The sequence below is a fragment of the Euphorbia lathyris genome, chromosome 2 (assembly GCF_963576675.1).
Source record: "Euphorbia lathyris chromosome 2, ddEupLath1.1, whole genome shotgun sequence".
In the NCBI taxonomy this organism is placed as follows: Eukaryota; Viridiplantae; Streptophyta; class Magnoliopsida; order Malpighiales; family Euphorbiaceae; genus Euphorbia; species Euphorbia lathyris.
The window spans coordinates 89,264,062-89,275,278 of record NC_088911.1 but is presented as its reverse complement, the minus strand read 5'-3'; the positions used below and the strand labels follow the sequence as shown (position 1 = coordinate 89,275,278).

General features: G+C 37.7%; 1 protein-coding gene across 2 annotated transcripts; it reads left to right on the top strand.

Annotated features, from left to right (window-relative positions):
* The first annotated feature begins 7,938 nt into the window (after window positions 1-7,938).
* LOC136218889 (CBS domain-containing protein CBSX5) lies at window positions 7,939-9,808 on the top strand. Of its 2 annotated transcripts, XM_066006056.1 has the most exons (3): window positions 7,939-8,213; window positions 8,343-8,443; window positions 8,791-9,808. In XM_066006056.1, exons 1-3 carry the CDS (start codon window positions 8,079-8,081, stop codon window positions 9,641-9,643), a joined length of 1,089 nt encoding a protein of 362 aa, XP_065862128.1. In that variant the 5' UTR covers window positions 7,939-8,078; the 3' UTR covers window positions 9,644-9,808. The 2 variants fall into 2 exon arrangements, with proteins under 2 accessions (XP_065862128.1, XP_065862127.1); XM_066006055.1 differs by having other exon boundaries at window positions 7,940-8,443.
* The last annotated feature ends 1,409 nt before the right edge of the window (window positions 9,809-11,217 follow it).

The following is an 11,217-nucleotide window of genomic DNA, read 5'->3' as shown; positions in this document are numbered from 1 at the left end:
GACAAAATTATTTAAAGTTAATCCATGATTAAGGGGAAATTAAATTTAAGTGCTTTGATTTAATTGTACTAATATGTTTGTTCAATGTTGAGTATAATTATAAGTGAACAGAAATAAAAAGTACGGCAAAATGAAGTCAGCATAAGGCACAGAAGCTAAGTAGAGAAAAGCTCAGCATAATAGAAGAAAAGTCATCTTTAGAACTAACAAGAAAGATGAAGCTGACCACAGAAGCTGAGTGGAACACAACTCAGCATCAAAGGAGAGAAGCCTTCCTCTAAACTAAAGCTTGAAGACGAAGCTGACTGAAGAAGCTGCGTAGAATATGACTCAGCCTCACTAGAGACAAAGAACAAAAGCAACGTCTATAAGTTCAAGCTGAGTGCTCGTTAGGACAGCGCGAATGATCCGTTTGCTAAAAGACAAGATCCGACAACTGTCTGCACCAATAACAAAAGCTTTGGAATTACGCACGGAGACAGTTTCGAGACGCATGGGTCAACTGGCCGTTAGCTAAAAGATGAAACTGGCGCTAAAAGACGAACCTGGCGAAAGAAGACAAGCCTGACGCCTGCTAATTTCAGACGACAGGATTGGCCTGCTACATCTGTATGCTGACCAGTGAATGACGCAAGGAGCCGTTTGAATTCAACGGATACTTCCAGATTCAAATGATTGCCACACCAGGAATTCACTATAAAAGGAAAAGTGCTTCACTTGTATCCTTTGCCGAAAATACAACAAGAAAAAGAGCATACATACAAAGCACATTCAAACAAGAAAAAGATCTTACACCAAATTTCTATCTCTATGTAAAAGCTAGATTGAATTTGTTTTCATCTAAAGTGTTCTTCATCTAGAAATAACAGATTTGTATCAATTGTAAAAGATTGAGAGAGTGGTGCTGAGTACTCGGTTTTAGTACTCAGCGATAGAGAAAAATCTGAGTGTTCATAGCGCTCAGTAGGAGTTGAGTAGACGAATAGAGGAAGGTACTCTTGCATATTCAACTTCCTTGTAAACGGTTTGTGCTCTACCTTTAAAGAGCTCAGTATTGGATTGAAAAAGCCCGGAAGGACTCTAGGGACTGGACGTAGGCGGTGAGGCCGAACCAAGATAAATCTTGCTGAGTAATTTCTAACCCTTTCTCTCAATATATATATATGTGATGTTTGCTTAAATTACTCAGGATATAAATTGTATAAGCTGACACTGAGTAATCAGAGTGCTGAGTTGGAAGCTGACCTTAAGTGTTAATTCCCAACTCACAAGAGAAAAGGTTCTAGTCAGCCTCTGACTAAAGTTGTCTTACATCTCTCGGCCGTGCTGACTAAAATTTGAGTTAAGTTATTTAAAGAATTGATTAAGTCAGCATTATTAAACGAAAAAGTTATATTAGTTCCTAACTCCCCTTGGAACTAATCACACGGGACCAACACCTTTATGCTGACTTAGGACTCAACTTCTCCTCTGAGTCACTTGACTCTCCTGCTGTTGACCCTTCTCCTCCAACCAAAACTCCAAAAAACAGTACAGACAAACGGTTTAAGAGAAAGGCTCTAAAGCCCAGTGTGATAGATCTGCTGGATGAATCACCTCTGAGGGACCCAATCACAGACCTAACTGGGCTCCAGTTTCAATTCTTCACCACCATCACTGAGCCCACTCCAGACCAAGCAAAGGAAAAACAAGCCTCTGTTTCTCAAGCTGAGGAACAAGCCACAAAGGGTCCAATTTCTGCCGACACTTCCGCTCAACCTTCCACTGAGCAAGTGCTCGAAGTTCCTGCTGCTCAACATCAAGAGTTAGCAAAGGAAACTCCACCTGCTAAAGACAGTGCTGAGTTGCCTCAACCTCAAATCCCGACTCAATTTCAGATTGACCCTGAGCAGGTAAATAACACTGATGAGCGAACACTTCCATCCTCTACTGAGCAGTTCGTAGATCGGTCAGCTCCTGTAGCTGGCCTAAATACACAAAGTGCAGCCATTGATCAAGCTGGCACTTCTACTTCTGGGCAGCACCAAATACCTCCTCCATCTGGTGCTGACAAAAAAACGGCCCCTGAGACTATGCACACTCAAACTAAAGATGATTCTTACACTTTTCTCAATGCCTCTGAGTCAGGACGGCGAATCATCAACTCAGCACATATGCTTCTTCAAGCCATAGATCAGTCTCAAGCCGATGCTGATTGGTCTATTCCTACTGAGCCAACTCAATTCTCCTCTGTCACTCAACTTCTGACCGAACTTAAGGGTCTCAAAGAACTGATGAGTGTCATGACTTCCTTAGTCTCTCAGCAGCCCAAGCAGGAATTTATGGTCAAGCTGGCCGAACTTCAGCTGATGATGGTTAATCATATGAACTCCATAGAAGGGAAAATCAACGCCCTAACTGCAGCAAACTCATCATCCGCCACTTCTGCTGAGGTCACTCAGCATTTTACCCAGCTAACTGCCGAGCTAACCGGGGCTCGTGAACTTATCTCCTCCTCTTCTCAGTGCTCCATTGAACATATTGGTGAAGCCATTCGCCTACTCAACTTAAGCAAAGAAGAGATGGACACTGACCAGGTCAAGACCAACGATATTTTGCACTGCACCAGGTCAACACTTGCGTATGTCCGGCACATCAATGCTCAATGTCAGTCGTATGATACTGCGATGCTCAGGATGTACCATCAATCTTATGCGCGAATGACAGACTCAATCACTTGTATTGGGAAGTCACTTGAGTACCTACTCAGCATGCTCAGCGCCAATATCAAGATCCCTGCTTCAAGTATGGCTGATGGCGTGCAAGTGTTTAAAGGTCTTAGGGAGAGTACGGGTCACATGTAACACTATTCATCCATACTGACTCGTGCTGTTCAACAAGGGTAGTTCCTTGCTCCTCCCCTTCAATCGAATGATGCTGGCAAAACGGTGGAGAAAGAACAAGCTAAGCAAGCTGCTGGAACTCAGCAGAAACCGGGGGAGAAAGCTAAGGATAAACAGCCAGCTGCCGCAAATCAGCAGAAGCCTCTTGGTTCAACTTCTGTTGTCCCGAGCAATCAACGTCAGCAACAAAGAACAGCCAAGGTCAAAGGCAAATCTAACCAAGTTCAAGTCAACATAAAGAAATAGATTAGCAATAGCCTTAGCTTATGACTTGTGATTTTGTATCTGGCATATCTTTGTTAAACTGGCTATCTATACAAGCATCTTTTTCTACAAATTGACTATATTTATGTGATGCTTACTTGCTGTGTTTATATGTTGATTGAACACATGACCACTCATTGAACAACAAATTAAAACTTGTGAACATAGAGATTAAACAAGTATATCATACTCAGTTCACTCCAACTTTGATAAATGAATCCAACTCTGATACCTGAACTTAATGTAATATCTCTGATACCTAAAGATAGGTAAGTATCAAAGCTGAGTAATGATCAAATGTTCCAAGTATTGACCTTCTTCGGAAGCTGACCTTAGGCTCTTTTCGATTAAATCTTAGAAGGTTTAGAATTGAACTAAGTCAGTAATTCAAGTCCTAGATTCACTCAATTAGATCTTAGAAGGTCTAGAGTTGAACTAAGTCAACAGATGCAACCCTTATGGGGGAGTTTTTTGAAACACTCAATCATGAGGGATGCTCAACACTGAGTTCCTTGATTAAATACTTTTGCCAACATCAAAATGTGGGAGTTTGTTGAAACACATTTCCACATGATTTTGATTTGACAAAATTATTTAAGTTAATCCCATGATTAAGACAATTAAATTTAAGTGCTTTGATTTAATTGTACTAATATGTTTGTGTAATGTTGAGTAAGTAAACTGACTAAAACAGGAACGAAGTGTTCATAAAAAGAAAGATAGAACAAGGTCAGCATAAGCAGATCACACAGCAGAAGCTGAGTGGAATACAACTAAGCTTTACAAAAGAAATGTCTTCTTTAGAAAAGCTTGAAGGCGAAGCTGCAAAGTTGAACTGAGCAGAATTCAAGACGCCACTAAGTCAAGCTGAGTTTAGATCAAGTCAGCACCAATGATCCGTTTACTAGAAGACAAGGTCCGACAAATCTCTGCAACAAATCTGAAGCCTCGAAAAAATGATCAAGGATCTTTTCGAGACGCATGGACCGTCTGGATTGTGGCTAGAAGACAAACCTAGCGCTAGAAGACAAACCTGGCGCAAGAAGATGAAACTGGCAAGCCTGCCTCCTGCGCAAATCAGAAGACAGGATTGGCCTGCGATTCTGAAAGCTGACCAATGCATGACGAAAGAAGACCGTTCTTCTCAACGGCTATGTCGAATTTTCAAATCATTGGAGCTTCAGAATTCACTATAAATGGACAAGATCATCACTTGGATCATTGCCGAACACATACAAGAGATACAGATAAGCAAAATCTTCACTAAGTCAAAAGATCCAAAAGAGAAGCTGTCTGAATAGAAAAAGCAAGTTCTTACACCAAATTCCAATCATTGTGTAAAAGTCTAGAGTGAATTGTATTCATCTAAAGTGTTCTTCATTTTGTGAGAACAATTTTGTATCAATTGTAAAGGTTAGAAGAGTGAAGCCGAGTACTCGGTTTTATACTCAGTGGTAGAGAAATTCTGGATACTCGATTATAGTATTCAGTGGCAGATAAGATTGAGTAGACGAATAGAGGATGGTACTCTTGCATACTCAGTTGCTATTGTAAACGGTTTGCGCTCTACCTTTAAAGAGCTCAGTAGTGGATTGAAAAAGCCCGGAGGGATTCTGGGGACTGGACGTATGCGGTGAGGCCGAACCAGGATAAGTCTGCTGAGTAATCTCTAACTCCAACTCTTGATATATATATATATATATATATATATATATATATATATATATGTGTGTGTGTGTGTTGCTTGCTTAAATTGCTCAGGAAATAAAATTGTATAAGCCGACACTGAGCAATCAGAGTGCTGAGTTGGAAGCTGACCTAATGTGTTATTTCCCAACTCACAATCGAAACAACTCTAGTCAGTATCTGATTAAAGCTGTCTCATATCTCACTCAGCCTTGCTGACCTGAAACTGAGTTAAATTATCAAACATTTAATTCAGTCTGCATTATTAAGCGAAAAAATTATATTAGTTCCTAACCCCCCCTTGGAACTAATCCTATTACGTTACACGGGACCAACATTACTAACGATGATAAAATGGTGCACATGTGAAGTGTAGATGACAATATTCATGACTAAGAAGACAGTTTGATAAATTATTTCTCAAATTAACCCAACTTGTCAATGCTAGGAGTAAAATTGCTTTTGGCTGTCAATATTAGGGGTATAATTGTACCATTTTAGACGTTAAGGGTAAAATTACTCCTAGCTATGAATGTTAGGGGTATTTTTGCTCTTTATCCTATTATAAAATAAAAAATGTGTTACACAAATTAATAAAAATAATATATATAAAAAATAAAAAATTTATTGAACGTAACAAAACCTTGTTCTTCCGATAATTATGTTGTAGAAATATAAATAATGTTCTACCAAAAAAAATAAATAACTAATGTTAAAGAATAAACATATTTTATAGAAATAAGAAGGATAAGTTTGTCAATAATAAATAACTACAAACAATTGTTTATGAAAAGCTCCAAATAGGAGCTCTTCATGAAACGCTCCAAAACGCTGCAGTTTCCAGAGAAAATGTTAAACGTTGCGGTTATATAAACCTAACCAAACGCTATATTTCATGTGGTTTGGAGTGAAACATTAAACGCTCCTCCGAAAATCTGAAACAAACACGCTCTAAGACTTGCATATATATTTGTGATTCTTAACATGCCTATATTGTATTTGTATTGTATTGCATTTGCGAAAATCTTTCTATTATGGTCATACTTACCTTTAATTCGGCTACTCCATCCTATATGGTCATACCATCAATTTCGTTGGGTTCTCCCAAACCAATGTTTGATTTTGCAAGATTCATATCATGAGAAGTCGGAAACACAAATTCTGATAATCGGGGTATTGTTGTTGGTGCGCCATAAAAATACGGAACCTCAAGGATTCCTACGTTTAAATCAATCATTCTTATTGTTGTATTAGCTACCTCAGTTTGCATCCTCCTACCATCCACATCGTTTTCATCATTGAAATCAACGTCATTGTATTCTGCATGATCGAAATCATCATCATCAGATCCAATTTCACCACGCGATATACATCCAAAATCAATATCTTCTTCGAAATCAAGTCACTCAATCCCCGTTAATCGCCCGCTACTGCTTGCGTCACATGTGTAATCATTGTTTAACCCAATCTCCTCAACTCCATAAGGAACACTGGGACCAACCCCAAACGCATTGTACGTCGTATTTATATAGGCAACTTGCACTTGGTTGCCGACCATTCCTCCTCAAATTGACTCCTTATAGCATAATTGGGGAAATCATTTGACGAATCATATGAATTATGACACATGCCATCAATGTTTGTTGAACTCTGACCATCCCAAGTAGAAGTCATATGAACATAATTAGCATCAGCAATTGTGTACGTCATGATGACTCCTAATTCGTCATTATTCCCAAATGTGAACCTCTCAAACTCAACATACATCTCAACATTGTGATAACCTTGAATATAACTCAAGTTATCATAAATGAGTCCAAGATCATCGTTATCACATATGAAAAAAATAAGAAAACATCATTGATGATCATTCGCACTTAGGAGACTTATAGACAATTCGAGTCAACTTTTCATCTTCGTCCAATCATATTGCTTTGGATATTCGAGACAATAGTGCAGCATATGACGACCTATTAATAAATTTTAAATGTTTGTTCTTTGTCGTATTACTTGAAGCATCATATTCAAAACCGGAAGAAGAAATATTTAACTTTCCACCACAATGAATGATGTACGAGATATGATCAGACATTGTATCATACCTATATATATCAATAATAAATATCTAATTATACAAGCAAAAATATCCACTTCATACCAATAATCAACTTCAGTTTCAATTTCATTGTTAAAAAATCTACTTCATACCAATAAAAAACTAAAAACACTTTCAAATTATAATAAATAATAAATTAAAAACACTTTCTATCTATACAAATAAAAATATAAATTATATCAGTTATACTGATAATTAACCTCAATTGGTGTCGAAATTTAGAATATTTAACGTTAGTAATTGCAAAAAAAAAAAAAAAAAAATTCACAACACACATCACTTTTTTAAAATTATAACTAGGTATATAACTAAAAATGTCATTATATACACATACACAAATATATAAATATATTTAGGTATATAATATAAATCAAACTTCCTAACATTTTTTTTCTACCATTTTAAATCTAATTTCTAACATTTTTATACAAATCATAAAATATCAGTTACTTTATATATACTAATTTCTAATATTTTTTATACAATTTTAAAATAAGAAAGACAGTAATAATCTTCACGGATCAAATAAACCATGAAGACTGCCCCCTTTTCAGAAGTTGACTTCTGAAAAGAAATTATATTCTCTTGAAGCTATTACGGCGCACGAGGCGCCATAGTGGCTTCTACCCATTACGATACACCAGACACCATAATAGAAAATCATTACAGTTGTAGTGTTTTGTACCATTACGACGTCAGGTGTGCCGTAATGGTACAAATTTTTAACTGAGGTTGAGAAATAATCCTTTTTAGGAAATATTTTCCAACCCAACCCAAAGGTATAATAAATATTCTCTAATTTAACCCCCAAATAGAAGATTAACCCCTTTAAATGTTGTTTGATTTTGTTAATGTAATGTTTTTTTTAAAAAATAAAATAAAATGTAATGGTATTTTCAATAAAAAAAATAGAAATTGGGCAACAAAAATAAAAATAGTTGTACTCCATACCGTACCCTCTCTTTAAAGTCCAAAACAGAAGGCATCATTATCAAACACTACTACTTGCTGTCTTCTCTCTATATATATACGCCCTTTGTCTATTCGATTTCTACAAAAGAGGTCTATCATATCACCGCTTCAACCACCGTCTTCTCCGCCTCTCTTCACTCTCTCAACCCTCTTCTTGCATGGCAGTGAGCTTACTTACGCACGTGATATCCGACCTCTGTCTTGGCAAACCAGCGCTGAGGTCTCTTCCACTCACAGCCACCGTTGCTGAAGCTCTCTCTGCTCTTAAAAACACTGATGACAACTTCCTAAGCGTATGGAAGTGCGATCATACCTCTAAATCCATAACTAAAACTGGCTTTAATGGAGATCATGTTGACGATGATAATTGTAAATGTGTAGGCAAAGTCAGTATGGTTGATGTTATTTGCTATCTTTCACAGGATAACAATTTGGTCTCACCTGCTGTTGCTCTTGAATCTCCTGTCTCTGTTCTATTGCCTGAGATTCCTGGCCTTGTTATGCATGTGGATCCATCTTCGAGGTTTGTTGAAACTTGTGTTTTTTGGGTTTTCGTTTGTCTTTCTCTTTGTTTTTTATTCTGTTCAAAGTTTTTGTTTTTTACACGATTGATCTGTTTCTTTCTGTTTAGTTTCTTTTTGGGAGTTTCTTCCATTGGAAAGGGTTCTGTTTTAGGCTTGTTGAATGCATTCCCAGATGGTAAAACTCCCATCATTAGCTTTTTTTCTTAATTATGACTTATTTCATCAAATCTATGTTAGTTAGATGCTTAATCTTGGATTTATGTAGTTGTTGATGTCAATTTTGAAGTTTTTCCCCAATTTGGCACTTGCTTTGTTTTCTGATTTGCTCATTACTCTGCTTTCACAGCTTATTGGAGGCAATTGATCTGATCATTGAAGGAGCTCAAAACCTTGTGGTACCAATTAAGACAAGAGTAACAACCTCAAGAAGAAAACATCAGGCAAAAGTCTCAGCAACACTCACCGGACTAACCACCATCCACGACGGCGGCCGGGAATTCTGCTGGTTAGCTCAAGAAGATATAGTCAGATTCCTCCTAAGTTCAATAGGCCTTTTCTCTCCAATCCCAGCACTCTCAATCGACACACTCGGCATAATAACTACTGAAATATTCACTATAACCTACAACTCACCGGCTTCCGCCGCATTGGAAGCGATTTCCACCTCTCTGGCCACCCAAACATCGGTGGCCGTGGTGGACGGCGAAGAAGGTGTCCTAATTGGAGAGCTCTCACCCTCCACATTAGCCTGCTGCGATGAAACTGTAGCAGCAGCCATCACAACCCTATCTGCCGGAGATCTAATGGCTTATATCGACTGCGGCGGCCCGCCGGAGGATCTTGTTAGGGTTGTTATGGCACGGTGTAAGCAGCGAGGCCTGGAAGCTATGCTTGAAGAATTCACGAAATCAAGTAATTCACTAGTCTCGCATTCATCATTTTCTTCATCATCATCATCAGATGAAGAGTCGGTATCAAGAAGGTATAGTAGATCAATGAGCTATTCAGCAAGAATGGGGAGAAGAGCAGAAGCCATAGTTTGTCACCCGAAAAGCTCACTTGTAGCAGTCATGATTCAAGCAATTGCACATAGAGTGAATTATGTGTGGGTTGTAGAAGATGATTGTAGTTTGGTTGGAATTGTAACATTTTGTAATATGTTAGAGGTTTTTAGAGAACATCTTGAGTCCTTAGCCTAGCCTAAGCTAAGAATGAACATCTTGAGCTTTTCTATTTGTAGTATAGTTTTGTTTGATCTTTTCTGTTGTTAAAAAAGGCTTTTCTTTTAGGTTGTTGATGAGGAGAGAGATTAAGTGTTTTCTTTTTGGTGTTTTGTTTGTTTAATCAAACTTTTGGTTTGTGTACTTTTTTTTTTTTTTACTGTATCCTGTAATGTGCTTTTAAGCTTTTTGTTGCTTTTCAATGATGGTATCTGAAAAAGGCAAATGACATATTCTTAATTCTGGTATATTTTGTTGATCACGAGTAGTAGTATAGTGTTATTCTTTATGGTATTTAATTGAGATGATGGGTTGTATTTATTGATTGGGGAGCAATGATTTTACCTAATTATATCAACATCTGTTTGTCCTACTAATTCAAAAGAAAGTTAGAAGATCCAAAGGAAAGGTTGCTCAACTTTTTCAATCAATGCTGAGTTGACAACTCATAGGTGTGGAATGCCCATTAAACACATGTTCCCTCCCCTTCTACACTATTTTGTATCTCCACATTTATGACAAACTTCCTCAGGAATCTTTCCGGATTAACTCGTAAAATAAAACCAAATGTTAGAAGGGATCGGAGTCCGACGAACCCGCTCTGATATCTAAGTCAATAGGTGCCTATGAAGGGTTAAAGAGTATAAGGACTGAATGTGAATTATAGAGTTAACGTACCATAAGATATGGTTATATCTATCTATATATAGGGTTAGACTGAATCCTTTTCTTTTAGGAATCTTTTATATATTAGGATTCCTTTTCCTTTTAGGAGTCTGGTTCTCAGGAGAAGTCCTTTATGATGAGGAGTCTTTGACCTAACCGCATGGGTGTTCCTTCTTTAGGAAGAAGATATTCAATGCAAGCTTCGTGGTAGGTCTGAAGGCTTGTTTGGAGACACGTCGTGGTTGATCTAAGGGATCCTGAGATGCCACATATCGATATCATTTTATATAATATCATATGTCGGTTCTTCTTCTTCTCTTTATAAAGGCATCGATTTGAAGGGGGTGTTGATTCTAGGGAGGTGAAGAAGGCTATTGTTCCTAACCTCCAAAATTTTGAACAACCATCTACTTCAGATGATATCACACTAACGAAGTTGGCCTCCATTTATCCTGAGTTTACACATTTGGGGTTTTCCCCTCCCACGACTAGGTGATAACTCAAGCACCTGAAGGTTTTCTGGGATTTTATAAGATCTTCTTGGAAAACAGGGTTCGTCTACCCTTCTCCCCCGCCATTGTAAATGTTCTAAACGAGTTCGACATTTGTCTTGTCCAGTTATCCCCTAATGGATGTCTAAATTTGCTTGGGTTGGTCAAAGTATGTGAGGATATGGATTTTGAGCTGACTAAACCCTTTTCCGCCATATTTAGACTCCTTTCTATGAGGAACAATGATTATTTTATGTGAAGATCGAAGATTCCCTCCATCCAGCCTTCTTTTGTTTCTAGTAAGGCTTCCAATTATAAGAATTTTAAACATTCTTGGTTATGGATCTTCCTGATAAAGGATGAAGTAGGTAAACCCTTGGATGGGTCTCTATACCA